Consider the following 20,305-nt stretch of genomic DNA (forward strand, 5'->3'; position numbering starts at 1 on the left):
GTCCCACGCAGTCCTCCTCCGATCCGCCATTCTCCGCCGCCGGCTCCAGTCCAGCGCGGCACGCTTTCAACTGCGGCTGGGCGCCAATGGCCGCGCGCCTGCTCGCTTCCGCCGGCATCATCAGAAGCTTACTGCGCAGTACGAGAAACCTTTGTACTGCACCTGCGCAGTAAGCTTCCACTGACACGAATGGGAGCCCGCATTATTCGTCTGTCGTCAGACGAATAATTGCCCGGAGCCGGCGGGGGAGAACGGTGGATCGGAGGAGGGCGGTGTGGGACATTACTGCTACAGGGGGCTGATAGAAGCCCCAGGTAAGTTTGTTTTTATCCCCAGGACACCCCCACAGAACCCCTTTAAGGGGAAATATAGCCTGATGCCAGAGAAATAGAGTGATAGGGAATGGGAGAGGGGCAGGGGAGTTGGTGACATAGAAGCTAGCATTATCACACACCTGACACAGCACATAGTCACTCCCCCTTGTGCTCTCCTTTGCCCAGCTCTGGGGTGTTAAAAAGCTGCAGTTATTCCTGTAATCTTACAACCTCAACATACTCATGCAGCAGCTTCAGGGACAGGAAAGGAGAGAGAGAGAGAGCTCTCAGCTGAGTGTATCCTGTAGTGCACAAACAAGGCAGCATTAGGGAAACTGATCTATCATGCAAGCACCAGGAACACAGGCAGTGTGTGAGCTGGAAAAGAGCAGAATCATGTGTGCATATTCTGATCTGAACATACCTCTCCCTGCAGTGTCTCTCCCCCCTTCCCCCCCCCGCATAGCTATCTCTTCTCTTCCACAGTCTTCATTCTAGATCGAAATGCCCGGGTTACAGTGCTCAGCCCCGCCCCTCAGTGTCACATGAAGAAGAGAGGAGGGGAGGGGCGCTTTCTATACACACGCAGCCAGGAGAGACTGGGGACAGCGAGCAGCAGAAAGCTGATTATAAACAGCTCATCTGCTCCGCTAGTCTTCCCCAGCAGCCAGCCAGCACTGCAGCCAGAAAAGTGGTGAGTGCAGCATACACAGCGGGGGTGGTGGGCGGCAAGCCAGGCAATACACAGACCTGCTCCTTGCGCCCCTCCCACACAGCAGTGAGCTCCGCCCAGAGGCTCCAGCCTCCTGAGCCTATGTGTCGGCCCGGCCCTGGTGGCAACCCACGTTTGTGAGTACTTACTTTTCAATTCTTCACCTTGATCTAATACATACTACACTATACTGGGCTCTCGGTATCTCTGCTTTAACTCCCATCAAAGTTTTTCAGGAAAAGGCATGGCTAACCAACAAAATCTGTATTTTGTTGTACGGTAGGACAGTTTTTAATCATTTTTACATGCTACTTTATTAAAACTTCTGCTTGGTCTGACAATGTGAGTTTTATTATCACAATCACTTTAAGCTACCGGCATCTGGTACATCAATCCATTAACTTCCGTAAAACTGCAATAGGATTGGAGCATTAATTACTATAGAAGATCAAGAAGTTGTCATTTAAAAAAAAAATGTTTGTAAGGATTAGGGCTGGTTCAGACGGACGTTTGGAGGCGTCGCGTTCATTGGGGTCGTGGCGGCAATGCATTCGGGCTTTCAGCAGCGTTTGCCTTGCGTTCGGATGCTATCGCGTTTTTTCTTCCCCAAGGGGGACATTACCCGTTGCGGTTAACCGCCCCTGGAAGCTACATGTAGCTTCCAGGGGCTCCTTGAACGCCAGGGAAAATCGGGACCCAAACACCGCGTTCATGCAAACGCGCGTGGAAGCTTGGTACAAACGCTCCCATTCACTTGAATGGGAGTGTTTAACGCCAAGCCCCGAACGCTGGCGGTAAACGCTCCGCAAGCGTCCGTCTGAACCAGCCTTTACTCTCCTGCAAGAGATCCGTTCCTGCAAGAGATCCGTTCCTGCAAGAGATCCGTTCCTGCAAGAGATCCGTTCCTGCAAAATGCATTCATAGTCTATGCTATCTGCAGATCCTCATACACACCTTGTTTAACAATCATCTGCAGATCATCTGCAGATCAGATCCACCAGGATGGATTTTCAGATCTGCAGATCGTCAGATTTGCAGATGAAGTCTGTTAAACAAGGTGTGTATGAGGATCTGCAGATCTCATAGACTATGCATTTTGCAGGGACGGATCTTTTGCAGGAACAGATCTTTTGCAGATCTTGATCTTTTGAATGTGTACAGCATCTTTGTGCACATCATCTTCCTAAGATTTTTATCTGATGGGGAGTTCAGCTCAATAGAATAGACTGTGTAGAGTATGGCTCTCATACTACATGGAAGGGGGTAAAATTGGTCTGATATCTTTCAAACATGTACACACCATAACAGACATTCATCTGCAGATCATCCTGCACATTGCGTGTCCTCACTCCACCTTCCTCCCTACAATTCACATCATTTGAGGCCCACACTATCCGCCTCTACAATCCCCTCCCAGCCATTGTTGCAGTCTTATACCGCCCTCCGGGCTCCACACAACAATTTCTCGACAACCTTGCCTCCTGGCTCCCACACATACTCTCCTCTGACCTCCCCACCATCATCCTTGGGAATTTCAATATTCCCATCAATGAACCCAAGAACTCTGTTGTGACCCGGCTACTCACCATAGCCAACTCACATGGCCTAGTACAACACACCAACGCCCCCACTCACACTGCACGTCACGTCACACTCTCGACCTTATATTCACTAAATCCACCACCATTACAGACCTCGACATCGCACCATTTCCACCCTCAGACCATTACCTTCTCACCTTCAACCTCCTCACGGAAGGCACCTCCAAACTACCCGCACACCCACCTGGTCGATGGCAGCGAGACCTACGCAAGTTCAACCCTGGCATCCTTGCTGACTCCCTCCATGGCCTCTCCTTCACTCTCCCCACCCTAACCTGTCCTAATCTTGCTGCAGCTCAGTATCACCAAACTCATCAGCCCTAGAGAAAGCTGCTCCACCAATATTCCGGCGCAACCAACCCCTAACCCCCAGCCCTGGCGCACTACTTATACTCGCAACCTCCAGAGGGAAACACGTGCCACTGAACGAAAATGGAGGAAATCTCGACTAAACAAGGATTTCTTACAGTACAAGACTAACCTGCTGCAGTTCCACAGTGCCCTTGCTCATGCGAAGCAGGAATACTTTACCAAGCTCATCGGAGCACAAGCTTCCAATCTCCGGCGTCTTTTTGGCACCTTCAACTTCCTGCTTAACCCCCCCCCCCACACACACACACCTTCTGTTTCCTCCCTCTCTGCCACAGATTTAGCCACCCACTTCACCAACAAAATAGTCTCCATCCGCCAGGAAATAGCCAATCTTCAATCTTCACCTCCCACCCGCTCACAACCAACTCCTCCTCCACCCTATCCTCCCCTCACCTCCTTCACTCCTACTACCACTGAGGAAGTCAACCACCTACTGCAGACTTCCCATACCACTACCTCCCCCCCTTGACCCTATCCCTTCTGATCTACTTCAGCCTCACTTCACGGATCTGGCCCCAGTCCTCACTACCCTGTTTGACTTCTCCCTATCCACAAGCACCTTCCCCTCAGACTTCAAGCAGGCCACAGTACTGCCCCTGCTACCCTCCAATTACTGCCTGATCTCCCTCCTCCCCTTCGCCTCACAACTCCTTGAGCGTCTGGTTCACAAACGCCTGACCCAGTACCTCAATGCCAACTCACTACTAGACCCACTGCAATCTGGATTTCGGCCTGCCCACTCAACCGAAACGGCTCTCACCAAAGTGGTCAATGACCTTGCCTTAGCTAAAGCTGAAGGTAAATACTCCATTCTCCTCCTCCTTGACCTTTCAGCAGCTTTTGACACAGTAGATCAACCCCTAATCCTCCAGTCCCTCCAATCCATGGGCATTCACGATCTCGCCCTGACCTGGCTTTCATCCTACCTCTCCAAGTGCTCCTTCACGACCTCCTTCAATGAGTCCTCGGTCCACCCCCAACCACCTCTCAGTGGGAGTCCCCCAAGGCTCGGTCCTTGGGCCCTATACTGTTCTCCCTATACACATCCTCCATTGGCAAGGATATCTCCTCCATGGGTTTTAACTATCATCTGTATGCAGATGACACCCAAATCTACCTCCACACCCCTTACATATCCACCACTACCATGGACAAGATCTCCTCCTGCCTATCTGCCATCTCCTCCTGGATGTCTGCTAGGTTCCTGAAACTAAATCTAGACAAAACAGAATTTATGATATTCCCACCCCGGTCATCCCTGGACCTCCCAGATGTGCAGGTCACTGTTAACCAAACTACCATTGGCCCTACCTCTCAAGCCCGCTGTCTGGGTGCCACCCTGGACTTCGCAATTTCCTTCACTCCCCACATCCAAAACCTCACAAAGTCCTGCAACTTCCACCTTCGTAACATCTGTAAGATTGGCCCTTTCCTGACCTCTGCCACCACCAAACTCCTCATCCATGCCCTCATAATTTCCCGCCTCGACTACTGCAATGCACTTCGGTCTTGTCTCCCTATTACCCGAATAGGCCCACTGCAGTCCATCATGAATGCGGCAGCCAGAATTATCCACTGCTCCCATCGCTCCACCAGGGCGGCTCCCCTCCGTGAATCCCTCCACTGGCTTCCTATCCAGTCCAGAATCAGATTCAAGATATTGTGTCTGACCTACAAATCCGTCCACAAAACCTGTCCAACCTACATTTCTGATCTTACTCAGAGATGCACACCAAGCCGCTCACTCCGCTCCTCCAATGAACTTCGCCTGACCGTCCCCCGTGTCACCCAGTCCCATGCACACCTTCAAGACTTCTCAGGAGCCGCTTCAACATTATGGAACTCCCTACCTCCACCCATTAGGGCAGCCCCCTCCAACACCTTCAAGAAGGCCCTCAAAACTCACCTTTTCACTCTGGCCTACCACCCCTCACAATTGCTCTAAACCCACAGCTGAACTTTGGTCCCCTACCTCTCCCTCTAGATTGTAAGCCTTTAGGCAGGGTCCTCCTCCTTTTGTGTCCTACCTGATCATGCACCTTCATTACTGTGCACCCATGTTATGCATTTGAGTGAACCTAACTTGCCTAATCTCCATGCTCCCCTCCAGTGACTGACTAAGCATTACCTTGTACTCATACTGTGCTGTGTGATCTAGTTTTCTTGTATTCCTGTATTGTCATATTGCTGTTTGTCACCCCTAAATATTGTCTGTAACCTAAATTAATGTCCAGCGCTGTGTAATATGTTGGCGCGTTATAAATACAATAAATAATAATATATCAGACAATCATCTGCAGATCTCAAGATCCATCCTGGTGGATCTGATCTGCAGATGAATGTCTGTTAAACAAGGTGTGTATGAGGATCTGCAGATCTCAGACTATGAATGCATTTTGCAGGAATGGATCTTTTGCAGGAACAGGTCTTTTGCAGATATTGATCTTTTAAATGTGTACAACAGCCTTTCTCAACCTTTCTACCCTGGAGGAACCCTGCAAATAACTTTGGGATCTCAAGGAGCCCCTGCAAACCATTTTTTGATGTCGAGGAACCCCTGTATTTATTTTGCAGGAGGCATGGTCTTTACAAGTAGGTGTGGCTGCTTATTTCACTACCCCCTATTACACTGCCAATCATTATACTGTCTTCTGAGCCCCAATTTAGTGCTTCTTGTTACAATACCACCTATTCTAGTGTGCTCTGTTATACTTCCCACACGATAGGGGAGAATGCCAAGGAACCCCTGCAGAGTACTCAAGGAACCCTGGGGTTCCGGGGAACCCTGGTTGAGAATGCCTGGTGTCCATCTTTGTTTTCAGAATCTTGCGAAGATTTTTATATGATGGGGAGTTCAGGTCAATAGAATAGACTGTAGGTATGGCTCTCATACTACATGGAAGGGGGTAAAATTGGTCTGTGATCTTTCATTTTCCAAAGACTGTGGTCTGATGTGTGTATGCACCCTTAGGCTGATTGGGGGGAAACTGTGAATGCTTGGGAGAGAAGTACAGAATGCAGATACGAAAAAGCAGATGCTCCCCTGCAGACAGGGCCGGATTTAGGGCAAGGCCACCTAGGCCATGGCCTAGGGCACCACAGGAGCAAGGGCACCACAGGAGCAAGGGCAGCAAACCAGCAGGCTAAACTAGAGCAAGTTTGCAAATGCAAAAATGCATGAAGAACAGTACTCTGCTGCCAGTGGCCTGTGCAGCGGCCACCTTGCTCTCTGTGCACATTTGCGTTGTGGTTGGCGGCTATGGACTTGGTCAGCATTGGAGATGGAAAGGAAGAGAAAGCTTCTGCACTGGAGACAAGTGAAGAAATGAGTGATACTGATTGCGGCTGTGGTGTGAAGGCAAGCTGGCTACCTATACCGAAAGGGAGGGTGGGGATGGGAAAAGGAGGGATTAAGGGAGTAATCTGGCTACCTATACTGGAGGTAAGAGGGGAGGGGTCATCTCGCTACCTATTCCGAAGGGGGGAGCGGCTGGTGACAGTGGCCTTGGGCGGTAAAGAGTACAGATACGGCCTTGCCTGCAGATCAAATATTCTCTTCCATCACTCATGCAGTCTCTGCAGCATATTACAGGTTAAAGTGAAATTTGCACCCCTCAAACATGTTTTAACAAGTATTATACACAAACATAGTTGCTTTCATTACACAACTTTTTTTGAGTGTGGTCATTTTGGTCCTTTAAGTATACTATGGCTACCAAATGCTTATAACAGAGATCATCATCGCAAACATGTTAGTGGAAACATCTTAAATGTACCAACAAACAAGTCTTATTTTTGGTTTTACTTATACAATAGTAAATGTAGATTTTAAGCCTGATTATTTGAATCAGGAAAATGGGCTTCCCTCCAACAGGAAACAAAGGATGGAAGATTGACTGAAAAGTAAGACCCTCTCTTTTCTATGTATCATGATGTATCCCACAATGTACAGCACTGTAGCTACTTCCCCTCCCATAAGACTGAACAAAAAGGTGGGTGGTAAATGGAAAGATGTACCACAACTCCCCAGAGATGAGAATGGATACCATTTCACCCGTTGCTCTCTCTAGAAGTTGCTGTGCTAGCAGTGGCCAGGAGAAGAAATGATGCATATATTTGGACAACCGGCATACATAATCCAGGAGGAATGTGGCCATAGGAACAGAGTACCCACTAGTAAAAACAAAGATATTTCTTTAAAGATCAAATAAATGCTGCAGAGTGCTCGTGTCTCCAAGCCACTCAGTAGCACTAAGCAGTAGTAAGTGATGAGCTTTAGAAGTTATCAAAGAGGAACAGACAGCAGTTGTTTTTCACAGATAATGCCACCATAAAAGGATTATCATTATTTTTACAACTGTTTTCTTTAAGATAGCAGTAATATTTTACTCTAGCTGTTAACATTTAACAAATGATGTGACATAGGTACCTACAAACTTTAATGATTTCCCATAAAGGAACAATGACCTTTCTCTTTCCATAAATTTTTATTCTCAGTCTAAACACAGACCTATCTTGTTACAATCTGGATAAAACAGAGCTTCCATTTCTGTCATGCTTATATTTGCTTGCAGAAAAGACACAAAAAAGACAACGGTAAGAAGCGCAAATTTTTCAAGAAATATGGACACTGACACAGTAATCAATGCTCAAGTGAGCATTCTCATTATATTGGAGGACATCCCTCATGGGAGATTTTTATCAGAAGTGAGTGTGACTGGATAATAAAAATTTCTATGACTTATGTTTTTTTGTTTTGTTTTGTTTTTTAACGACCCAGTTTCACAAGTGCTCACAGTTTTTCACATTTTGAAAATCATGGGGAGGTGGGTCAGGATTATGTGTTAAAAAAGCAGACCTAATCTACTGCACAGAATACAAGGAAAACACATAATTCCCTCTGTGTGTGTTTAGAGAGATTAGCCTGTTTATTTACCCCTTATCTGCAAGTAATCAGCAAGTGCAAATCAGGGCTGTCAGCTCTGTCTAAACTGTGCCATACTGTGTTGTTCTGGGCCAACACTGGAGGATAACCCTTTGTGTCCTCCCAGAAAGTCAACACTGCAGGGGTTTTAAGGTGCCCATACACTTAAACTTTTCCCGCCGATAAAAAGCAGATTCAATCACTGATCGAATCTGCTGTGAAATCGATGCGCTAACGCTGACTCAACAACAGATTTCCATCCAAAATCGTTAGTTCCCATCGATCTGTCCATGCGGAAGATTTCGCTCAATCGCCGGCAGGTCGGGAGTGAGTCGATAGCGGCGTTCGAATGTCCAAGGACCGACACTAGCGGCAATACATCACCTGTTCCGCCGGCGCGTGTCCCCGCTGTCTCTTCTCCGCACTGGGCTCTGGCTGGCTTCACTTCTTCCTGTCCCGACAGAAAGTTTTAACAGTAGAGCACCCTCTACTGTTTAAACTTCCCCCGACTGGAAATAAAGTGAAGCTGGAGCCCAGAGCGGAGAAGGGACAGCGGAGACCGGATGGCTCGCGCTGGCCGGATCAGGTAATGTATTGCAGGACGGCGGCACCGGCAGCTCCACAGATTGGGAATCGGTTTCATAGTGAAATAGTTTCAAAATCTGTTTGCAGTGTAGGCAGCCAATAGATCCCTCTTTAAACGGATTCGATCACAGAGGGATCTATCTGCTAGTCGATTTGGTGGCAATTGACCAGTATATGGCAGCCTTTAGTGAGATTTCTGTACGCTGTAACACATGTTTTTCTTTACAAGGTTATTATGCTGTTGCTTATTTTTTTAGAGCAGAGAGGAAGTTCTATGCTTAGGTCCACTTTAAAGATTTTAAGATGAAGTGTGAAATGCTGCCCATGTTGAAGGTAGTGGACACCAGCACTTGGATGGACTTTTGAAAGTATGATTTGTCATCATGGTAAGCTCGCAAGGGCAGGGCTCTCTCCCCCTTTTGTGTCTTATATTATACATTTTATTCATCATGTTACTTTTATCACTGTCATTACCAATTCTATATTTTGTATTTTTTATCATTCTTTGTATTTTGTCACTAATTATGTATCTTGTATTTTGGTGTGCACAATTGTCTGTATTATTATGTACCCCATGTTTGTTTCTTACTTTGCACAGCGCCACGGAATATGTTGGCGCTTTATAAATCAATAATAATAATTATAATAATAAACAAATGAAATATTTGAGCTTTATTAATCTGAGGAATACTACCCAGTTGTATGCCTGTAACTATTTCCTACTCATAAAAAGCAGGATACAGCAAACAGGGAGATGGCAGAATTTACCATTGGGGCAGGCAGGGAGAGCAGCTCTTCTAAAGATGGTTGCTATGTGAACCCCTCCAGTCCCTTCCACTACTTATCACACAAAAGGACTCGCAGGACCTAAGCTCAGCCTTTGTACAATTCCAGTGGAGAACACTTAAAGAGGAGCTGTTAGGTATAAGGTCTCAGAGAAAATAAACACATATATCAGTAGCTAAAGATTGGCTGTACTTACATTACATATGCATTTCACTGTCCACGTTTGGATTTCACAGAATTTGTATATAGTATATGCAGAGATAGATGCTCCTGACAGCTCATGGCAGGCTCCATGTTTTTCTGTCAAATGTGTTGTCATGTCCTGCCTGCTTCCTGATCACAGATAAGCTCCTACTTGAACAACACAGTGTGCAGTGAATATTAATGAGCCATGTGGCTAGGAACAATAGCTGACTCCTGCAGAGTACTCTGCCCCGAGATTTATCAGTGCTACACGCTGGACTGATTACAAGCTTCTGTAACGTCTCATTAGCAGCCGAGGGGAGGGCCCCAGAATGCTTTGCAGTTTAGTATGCGGCTTGCGTCCTTATGGGTCTATAACAGACTTGCTGATAAGCACACATCAAAGGTAACTGAGATTTTTATCTTCACTAATGGCTTTTGGGCTTCCTTCTAAACTGTTTAACACAGGAGAATAGAGGTTTAAATTAGCTTCTGCAGCCTGACAGTTACTCTTTAAGCAGAGGGTAGCTTTGTCTAAACTGTGCTTTCCTAGGGATCTGGGGAACTATGTCTGCCACATATTAGAGACTATAATATTGCTGCCGCATGTCCAGGACTGGATAGGTAAATTAAGTACATTGTCAAACTTCAAGCTGAAGGAGGAGGCAGCAAAACCATGGTCCCAAATGAGGTTATTGCATGCTAACTTTAAAAATATAGTGGGGATGCTTGCACAACGTTGTCTCTTTTAAAATACAAATTTGGCTTGGTGTGCATTGAGAAAGTCCATTTGCCATGTGTGGTATTAAAATACATGTAAACATGGGTAAACCCACAATTCATCCCAAGCTGACAAAAAAACAAAAACAAAAAAACAATTTGGACGTGGAGGAGGATGTGAAGCTAGGAAATATTTTAATATGGAAGAGGGGAGATAAATTCAGTTAAAATTTGGTTAACAGGGGAGAGAGTAATTTACATATCATGAGCTGAAATCTTATGCAAGATCCTTGACAAATTTTGTTCAGTGTATAGGGTAATGTACAGTGTTGCCTAGGCCCCCCTCCCCCAAAGTATATACATTTTTCTGTCTCAAGAATAAAAATTAAGAATACACAAAAAAAAAAAAAAACAAGATGAAAAAATCTTTAGCAATTAGTACCTGCTCTTCTAAATAGCATCTGTACTTTGTTGATCTTTACATGAAACTGATCATAAGCTTGATCCATCAGCTCCTCCAGAGATGACGTACCAGCAGCTGGGTGTGAGCCTTGGTTTATACTGTTAAGCTGTAAAATGTAGAAAGAACATAAAAGCAATTCAAGAACAGTTGTAAAATGGTTAGAATGACTGAAGCCATTCAACAGTGTTTTTCTTGGACCTGCTATGTTCTAGGATTTAACATACTATAAAAGTTAGGCCTATATACAATTCACTTTTTCTCCTTAGTTTTCTCCTAGGTGGTATTTTCACAACTTGTCAAAATACTTTTTAAATCCTCAACAAGAAAATCCTCAAAATAATTTTCATAGTACTTTTTCACTACTGGAAACTACAAAATTACATCAAAAACACACAGCAAAAAAATGCATGTGATTGTCGTTTGCAATTTCATTTTATAGTGGCAAAACACCCTTATGCCAGTTTAAGGACTTCATCATGCAAGTGTTCAAACTATGCACGTTACAGCAGGTATCAAAATGCCTTAGCAATAAAACACAAAATAAAATCTAACGTTCATGTAACACAGGCATTTGCATGTCGGGTACAAACTGCAACATATTTAAAAAAAAAAATTGTGAACGTTCAGCTGGTTTCTCTTTTCATTGGCTTTGATGGTAAAGCTTAAAAATTGCCAACGCTGTGTTTCTTATCTATTTACTTTTTGGGCCTTCATGTGAACATTGAAATATCAAGTATCAAGCAAGCACAGGGAGGCTACCTAAGTGTTTCATAATTGCTTGTAAAGTCACTTAAAGAGGAACTGTCGCGGAAATCTTAAAATTTTAAACACATACAATTAAGAAGAACATTTCTTCCAGAGTAAAATGAGCTATAAATTACTTTTCTCCTATGTTATTGTCACTTGCAGTAGGTAGTAGAAATCTGACATTACCGACAGATTGTGGACTAGGCCATCTTTTCAGAGGGGATTCTCATGGTTTTCTTTATTTTTAAAAGCACTTCGTGAATGGCAGTTGCTCCGTCCAAAATAGTGTGCCACGAGCAGGGAGGCTTGCCAGCATCTTTGTATAAATCTTTTTCAAGGAATGTCTTTATAAAGAATAAAGGTCATGCTGAGAATCCCCCATTAAGAGATGGACTAACCCAAAGCCTGTCGGTAATGTCAGATTTCTACTACTTACTGTAAGTGATAGCAACACAGGAGAAAAGTAATTTATAGCTCATTTTACTCTGGAAGAAATGTACTTATTTGTATGCGTTTTACATTTTAAGATTTTCGTGACAGTTCCTCTTTAAATGTCTTCAGCATGTGAAAAAAATGCCGTATTGCCAAAATGCTGTGCTGTATTAGCATTGTACAACTTAAAGAGACACTAAGCCAGAAAAAAAAATTGAGTTTTACTCACCTGGGGCTTCTACCAGCCCCCTTCAGCAGTCCTGTGCCCTCGCAGTCACTCACTAATCTTCTGGTCCCCCGCTGCCAGCTAGTTTCGTTTTTGCCGACAGGCCCGTCAGGACTGGCCACGCATAGCTTTTTCCGCATTCCCGACTGTAATTAGCGCTATTGCGGACCGCAACACGTACAAAAATACGCGTTGCCGCATTACGCACACGCATTGATATGCGACAACGCGTATTTTTGTACGCGTTGCGGCCCGCAATAGCGCTAATTACAGTCGGGAATGCGGAAAAAGTTACGCGTGGCCAGTCCTGACGGGCCTGTCGGCAAAAACGAAACTAGCTGGCAGTGGGGGACCAGAGGATTAGTGAGTGACTGCGAGGGCACAGGATTGCTGAAGGGGGCTGGTAGAAGCCCCAGGTAAGTAAAACTAATTTTTTTTTTCTGGCTTAAGGTTCACTTTAAAGGGATACTTAGGGGGTTGGGGGAAAATGAGTGCAACTTACCCGTGGCTTCTAATGGTCCCCCCCAGACATCCTGTGCTCACGCAACCACTCACCGATGCTCCGGCCCCACCTCCAGTTCACTTCTGGAATTTCAGACTTTAAAGTCTGAAAACCACTGTGCCTGCATTGCCGTGTCCTCGCTCCTGCTGATGTCACCAGGAGTGTACTACACAGGCACAGACCATACTAGGCCTGTGCAGTACGCCCCTGGTGCCATCAGCGGGAGCGAGCACACGGCAACGCAGGCGCAGTGGTTTTCAGACTTTAGAGTCTGAAATTCCAGAAGTGAACTGGAGGTGGGGCCGGAGCATCGGTAAATGGCTGCGTGGGCACTGGATGTCAGTGGGGGACCGTTAGAAGCCCCGGGTAAGTTCAACTCATTTTCCCCCGACCCCCTACAGTATCCCTTTAAACAAACACCAGTGTGAACAAGGCTGAAGAGCATTGCTTTTTATGTATGGCTGGGAGATGTCAATTCTTGACAATATGTGTCCTTCAAATAACTTTCAACACTGATTAATTACATTAGAACAGAACAGCTTACGTAAAACAAATTCTTAGATGACCTATGAAGCCACTTGCAATTCTGTAATAATGCCCTAAGAGTTTCGGTACATCAGAAATTGTTCTCTTTTTATTCTTGACTCTGTAATTTAAAGACGGTAAGGCAAATGGCAATTCGTGGACTGTTGAAGACTCAGACTTTGTAAATTGTTCATTTAACTTCCCAAATAGCACTTCTCAATGTTCTCATTCTTTATATCTAGTGTTACTTAAAGAGTATTTATTGCTTCAGTGGAATTCTCTGCAATGACCACTGTAATCACATTGTGAAACAGCATAACAGACTATACTGATGACGTTCAACAATCCCTGAAGTGTATCATGTGCAAGCCTGAAATGTGTTATTTGAATGGTAATGCATCAGCATGGGGAGAAAGTACTATTTACTGCTAGATACTTGGCAGACTTGTTTTTTTCTCATTTTAAAGAACCAGTAAATATAAACCCTATATTTCATACTATAGAATTCATTTCAAGGAGAACACTCACAAAAAAATACAACCAGAACGGGTGCTACCTGTATTTATCATTTATAAAAAGTCTGATGCACTATTATTTATTCCATTCCACTCACTTAGTATACGATAAAAATAGCAACAACAAAAATGCCAGCCAATTCATAAAGACAGAACATGAGCTAATAACTCCCAGATAGGCATTATTTCAATATACCTGGGAAGCAATTAATAGACACAAAGCATACTGCAGTGCCAATTGTTTGCAGGAGAAAAAGATAAATGCTTTCTGTCTAGTTTTAGAAATGAATCTTTAATGAAGCGTGAATTCATATAATAAACCAATGCAAACAATATAACAGAGGTGCCAAAAATAGAGTAAAAAGTTTAAAAGCCGTTTAAAAAAAGGGGGAGGTAGTGGTGGACTTACCTCCCCCAAGTCAATTTAATCAGCAAAATTCACTTTATTCACCGCTCCAACTTATTTCAACACATTTCATGGGTTTATGCCTTCTTAATCAGGCTTTACAGGGAGCAACTGCTGCAGTATAAGAGCCAGTGTAAGGCACTTTTGGTGCATCTGTATATTGTTTGTATTTCATCTAAAGTCTCCCCTGTGGTGGGGGCACCCCATCTTCTTAACTGTCCACAGAGAGTGACTTTTTAGCCAGAGTGAGGTCTCCCCACCTGCGTTTAGAGTGGCTGCCTTGGTGCCAACCCAGACTTGGGAGTACAAAATCTCATTTAAAGATTTGTCTGTATATCGAACATACTACACCATCAGAGGCGCTCAATCTTCCCTTTTGCATACAATCAATATAGTCCATTTACATGCTTAAATTGGAACTCCTGGAATCTATTTAACCCTCCTGGCGGTATAAAAAAATCTGCCAGGAGGGAGCGCAGCAGTTTTTTTTCTTAAATTTTTTTTCCTATATCATGTAGCGAGCCCAGGGCTCGCTACATGATAGCAGCTGCTCAGCGGCATCCCCCCGCCCTCTTCGATCGCCTTCGGCGATCTCCGATCAGGAAATCCCGTTCAAAGAACGGGATTTCCTGGAGGGCTTCCCCCGTCGCCATGGCGACGGGGCGGAATGACGTCACTGACGTCGGGACGTCATTGGGAGTCCCGGGCCACCCCTCGGCGCTGCCTGGCACTGATTGGCCAGGCAGCGCACGGGGTCTGGGGGGGGGGGGGCGTGCGGCGCGACTGATAGAGGCGATCGTGACCGGGGCGGCGGCGATCAGTGTGCTGGCGCAGCTAGCAAAGTGCTAGCTGCGTCCAGCAAAAAAAAAATTAAACAAATCGTCCCAGCAGGGCCTGAGCGGCACCCTCCGGCGGCTTACCCCGAACTACGTTCGGGGTTACCGCCAAGGAGGTTAAAGAAACTAACAAAATTTCATCCTCATTTCTTCTATCCTATAAGTTTCTATACCTGTTCTTGTGTGCTCTTACTAACTGCAGCCTTTCCTAGTTGCACAGTGGCACAATTATCTCTGTTATATGATCTAATCTTCTCTCCTCTGTCGGTCTGTGGCAGTCAAGCTGGACTGTGCTGTGCTGCTTGTGATTGGATAGAAGCTATACACACCCTCTCCAGGCCCCCTGCACACTATTGACTCACACACTGAGCTCCTCTCAGCCGATCACTTGCTATGTCTTGTGTTTGTAAACACTGCATCAAAATGGCAATTACAAGCCAGGATTGCAGCAGGGAGTGGCAGAAACAGCACAGAAGGGGGCACAGGAGAACATAATAAATAGAATGGTATGCTTTTTATTGTAAGAATTTTAGAGTACAGATTATCTTTAAGTCCTAGGATGTTAGACTCAAACTGTTCCCTGTAAGCGTTGTGACAGAAGAACAAAAAAAAAACCACCACCACATATACCTCTAAGTTAAATACCACTTGACAAGCTGTCTTACTTCCTTTATTCTAACCCTGCTCTATGGAGTAGCATCTTCGTGTAGGTAACGTGCACCCCTGCAACCCCAAACATTCCTCTGTTGTGCTTTGACATAAGTGGGGTGATGTTAGGCTGCATTACTCCAGTGAAACACCTAACATTTTACTAGCGGGTGCTCATTTGGCCATGTTTGACCTCTTTACATTACCACCTTTGATAATGGGTGCCTGGTATTGTTCTCATCTCATCCCATAAATAATTATTAGCGTAAATAAAGATCATCACATATGGTACTCAACCTAGGTTTTAATATTTAAAAAAACAAATATGCTTATTAAAATATATCTTGAACCCTATGTTATAAACATCTATAACAATATACATTTAACAAAGTCTAAAGCTCTCTGCCAACTGAAGTACAAAATAATAAAACAGCGTACCTGAAAGCTACCAAAATCTACAATGAGGATGTCAGGATTGTCATGATAGAAGCCAGTTTTTGGAAGCAGCAAATAAGACGGTTTAAGGTTAATCTGCAAGTCAAGAACTTTCCGAGTTTGAATCATGTGAGACAGGCCTTTAAGAAAGAAAACAGAATCCAAGTACATCAATCACACCAATCAGTGTATCAATTTCACTCAGTAAAACAAAACTACGGGTGTCAAATGCAAAATACAGCTAGCTGAAATAAACAAAAAAACAAAAACAAACAGATAACTTGTAGGGGATAGGAACAGTGACCACAGTGGCGTAGCTAAGGAGTTGTGGGCCCCGATGCAAGTTTTACAATGGGGCCCCCTAAGCAGTCTATACATAGCAATTGATACGGCGCACCAAAACCTGCCAATGGCAACTACAGTGTCTGAGGTGCAAGCAGGGGATGGGGAACAGTTTGTTAATAATTACCACTATTCATAGTATCCATAGAAGTGATTATTATGAGCACAGGACCAATAGAGAGCTAATACTGCAGTTGAGGGATGGCCCTTTGGGGCCCTTCTGGTCCAAGGGCCTCGATGCGGTGGCTACCTCTGCAACCCCTATTGCTACGCCCCTGATGACCACAAAATGCAGGTATACCCCAAAGTGAAAAGGGAGAGGGGTGGTTCTGTGAGATCCTTTCCAACATTCTCATTAGTACTGCAGACATGGCTGGATTCTGGAAAGGCCACAAAGGCTCTGGCCTTGGGTGGCAGCTGGACATGGAAGAGGGATATCTGCATAAGGAAGAAGAGGCTGCAAATGGAATACAGAGGTTGCAAATAAAGAGCAACAGAAATAGGCAGCTACAGCTCAAGAGATATGTATGTAACTGAAGGGGGCTGCTGTATATAAATGTTAGACATAGAAGAGGGGCTGCGCAAGGAATTGGCTGGAGGGGCTGCACATGGAAGGGAAGAAAGTTAGCCTAGGGGACGGAAAAAGGGTAAATTTGGCCTTAAAGCGGATCCGAGATAAAAAAAAAAAAACCTATCTATAACAAGCAACTTGTCTATATATATCTTATCCAAAGTTTAGATAGTTTACACAGAAAATCTGTCTGCGTACAGCTTCAACAGTTTATGATTATTTATTCCTGTGATACAATGAGATCAGCCCTGTTCTGTTTGTCATCATTACACACAGGCAAGCTGCTGTGCATCTACAGCCATCAGCCTGTGAAAACTTCACTCCCCTCTAGCTCTGAAATCTCTGGCTAGTAACCTCCTCCTGCCCAGACTGAGCTCCCATAAGCCCTTGCTACACGGGTCTGAGTGCCTTGGCATTTTGGAGAAGCTGTGGGCGAGGCTTGGTTAGTTTAGGGAATTAGAGTATTAAAAAAAATAAAAAAAAAATCAATAAAAAGTATTTGGCTTGAGGAATGCCCTATGAACTATATGTAAGGAACACAATTATGCAATGAATAAAAGTTAATCTCGGATCCACTTTAACTGTAGTGGTGACACCTATGGAAATCTGTGCCTCCATGCCAGGGCTGATACATTCCCAGCCTCCTTATTATACCTCACTCCATGGTGATGTAAATCCTGTTCAGCTTCTCATTGCCGACACATGAGATTACATGAGGGAGGGTTCATGTTGATATCATTTAGGGGTAGAAGACTGGTGCTGTGTGTCACAGTCAATTACCTGTCCAGGAAAGACGGCTGGTATGCACGGATGTCAGCAGGCGTCCTGGTTCATCTCATGGGGACCCTATGCATGGTGGGTTGCGCATACGCACTTCATGTGTTGCTGTGTAATCGCTCGCAGTCTGTAAGTGTAAACGCTGTGCACATAATTCTGTGTTTGTACATTTCCCTGTTCATGTGTGTGTTTCGTAGTGACATGCGCGTGCTTGCATATGCCCGTTATGGGTGTATCGCCTTACACAATTTGCGCCAAACAGCCTATTTAGGTCTGGAGAGTGCCGCTCTCTAGTGGTGTTGTATTGCAGCTAGTGTGAGTGAATGTTAGGAGCAGAATTATTGGAGAAGATACCACGACAACAACTTTTTATGGGTAACACTATCTTTCTAGCAGAGCTGAAACTTGACAGTGAATAGGCTAAACTAAAACATTTGTTTCAGAATAAATGTGTTGCTATGTGAATGTATGCATTTCTCACATAACTTCCATAAACTGTATGCTGGTATTCTTAGGAACAGAGGCGAAAAGCTAGTTTTACCTGTAGCGGTTTTTTCTTTAATCTCCTCAAGTTTCATCAATGTAGCAGATGTTAACTGTTCTAAATCCATTCCTTTATGAGGCTGGAAGAATTCCGCAAGAGCATTGATTGTTGTCTAGCAAAGAAAGCACATTGACAAAACATATTTAAAGAGGAATTAGTTACCCTAAAAAAGTAGTAGGAGGTGAAAAAATATATGCATTGCAAAGTGAGAAGTTAAAAAAATGAAGAGCGATCAAGAAATATTGATATTTGCTATGCAATTTGTTCATGTTATTTGACCCACAATGAGCCAGCACATCATCTTTACTACTGGCAGACAAGAAAAAAAGTAGACTAAAGTAGACAGCACCAACTAATACTATAACTATAACAACACCCACTAATTAATTGTAAGTAAGCTAGGCTTAAAGGTTTTTTTCACAGATATAAAAATGCAGAGGGGGAAATACTGGTTGCTTGGTACTTGGAGACAGCCATCATATCCCACAATGCACCAAGGTTCACTGAAAGGAAACTGTCACAACCATGGTCATGATAGGACATTGTATCTGGCTTTGAAGAAGAGTCTCTAAAGCGTGAAACAGCGGCTGTCGCCGCTATAACAATTTTTATTGTTGACATGTCATTTTTTTGACTTTCTCATAAAGAGCTTACAATGTACTGAAGGTGTTGACAGCTTCGTTGGATTTAATATGACCATGGTCATGACAGCACACTGAGGGGGATTCACCACAATACAATCCACACAGAATTTGAGAAAAGGTCAAGATTTCTCATGGGAAAGGGGGTATCAGCTGCTGATTGGGATGAAGTTCAATTCTTGGTTAAAGTTCCTATTTAATTAGATGAGCGACAATTTTATTTTCACAGCTACAACTACATACATACATACATACATACATACACACATACAATATCAGACACACCAATTTGTCTTCCACTTACACTGTAGTGTTGTGCTTGACAAGCTCACAAGATAAAGAACCTTCACTAAGAAGTTTCTATTGGTCCATCCATCTGCTCCACCCCATAATCAGGGATCTCAATGAAATGCAAATAATTGATGCCAATGTTTATGCAATTGTGTGATGCTGTGGCATTTGATCAGTGCATTTTCAAGCTGCACAAATTCACATTAAATTAGCATAAAACTGCATTAAGAATTACCAGTATCTGCATCTCATTGCTCATCCCTATCCAAACATCCCTATCCAAACTACTATTCTTGTTGATAAATGATCATTCCCAAGTTTACCTGTCTCTTATTTGGTACATCTGCCACACAAAAAAGTTGCATTTTCATTGCCCTACGCCTTGTATGATTAGCGCAAGATTGCATATCAATTTCTTGTCACACAAAAAAGTTGCAGGTCATGCTGGGTTGTCCTTTTTTGTTCCTTTAGGCTGGTTTCACACCAGGACGTTGCGTTTTAGGGGACGTTATGGTCGCATAATGTGCCCCTAACGCAACGCCTGGCGCTCTCTGCTTTGGACATCAGAGTGAGCCGCGTTGTGCAGCTCACTCTGGCGTCCGTGATGCCGTGATGCGTACTCTTGTGCACATGCGGCATCATGTGGTCCCGCCGGCCAATCGCTGCACAGAGCGGCCGCTCCAGGAAGTAAACACTGCACGTCACTGAGTGCAGTGAATATTAATTAGCCATGTGCCTGGCCGCTCTCCGCTCCTCCTTAACGTTACTGAGCATGTGCAAGCAGTCTAACGCGGCTCTGCCGCTTAGAAAGTACTGCATGCAGTACGTTGTCTGGTGGCGCAGCGTTACTATGTAACGCAACGTGGGCACTGTGAACAGCCCATTGATTTTTCATTGCTGTGCGGTGGGGTGCATTACAGGCTGCTCTAACAAGCGCCTGTAACGTCCCACTGTGAAACCAGCCTTAATTTCCCCTCAGACTTACCTAATGCAGCCTGATTGGCTATTTATCTACTTACAGTTGTGTTCAAAATTATGCAACCCCCACTGAAATTGAGTGTTTTGGCCAGTTTGACATTGATATTGATGGCAGGGTGATCAATCATGCTTTGGGGCTATTTTCCTTCTGCAGGTACAGGGAAGCTTCAGCGTGAGCAAAGTATCATGAATTTTCTTCAGTACCAAGAGATATTGGATGAAAATGTGA

The 20,305-nt window shown here is 44.4% G+C and overlaps 1 protein-coding gene across 5 annotated transcripts in view; it reads right to left on the reverse strand.

Moving 5' to 3' along the window:
- Nucleotides 1–20,305, reverse strand: part of VPS13C (vacuolar protein sorting 13 homolog C) — a 390,940-nt gene that overhangs the window by 239,930 nt on the left and 130,705 nt on the right. For all 5 annotated transcript variants that reach the window (XM_068275765.1, XM_068275764.1, XM_068275763.1 and 2 more), the window contains 3 exons: nt 18,164–18,278; nt 15,936–16,072; nt 10,640–10,766 (listed from right to left, as the gene is read on the reverse strand). In XM_068275765.1, the coding sequence (XP_068131866.1) occupies nt 10,640–10,766; nt 15,936–16,072; nt 18,164–18,278 (379 nt within the window). The remainder of the gene's footprint in view (nt 1–10,639; nt 10,767–15,935; nt 16,073–18,163; nt 18,279–20,305) is intronic.

Source organism: Hyperolius riggenbachi, chromosome 3 (assembly GCF_040937935.1).
Source record: "Hyperolius riggenbachi isolate aHypRig1 chromosome 3, aHypRig1.pri, whole genome shotgun sequence".
NCBI lineage: Eukaryota > Metazoa > Chordata > Amphibia > Anura > Hyperoliidae > Hyperolius > Hyperolius riggenbachi.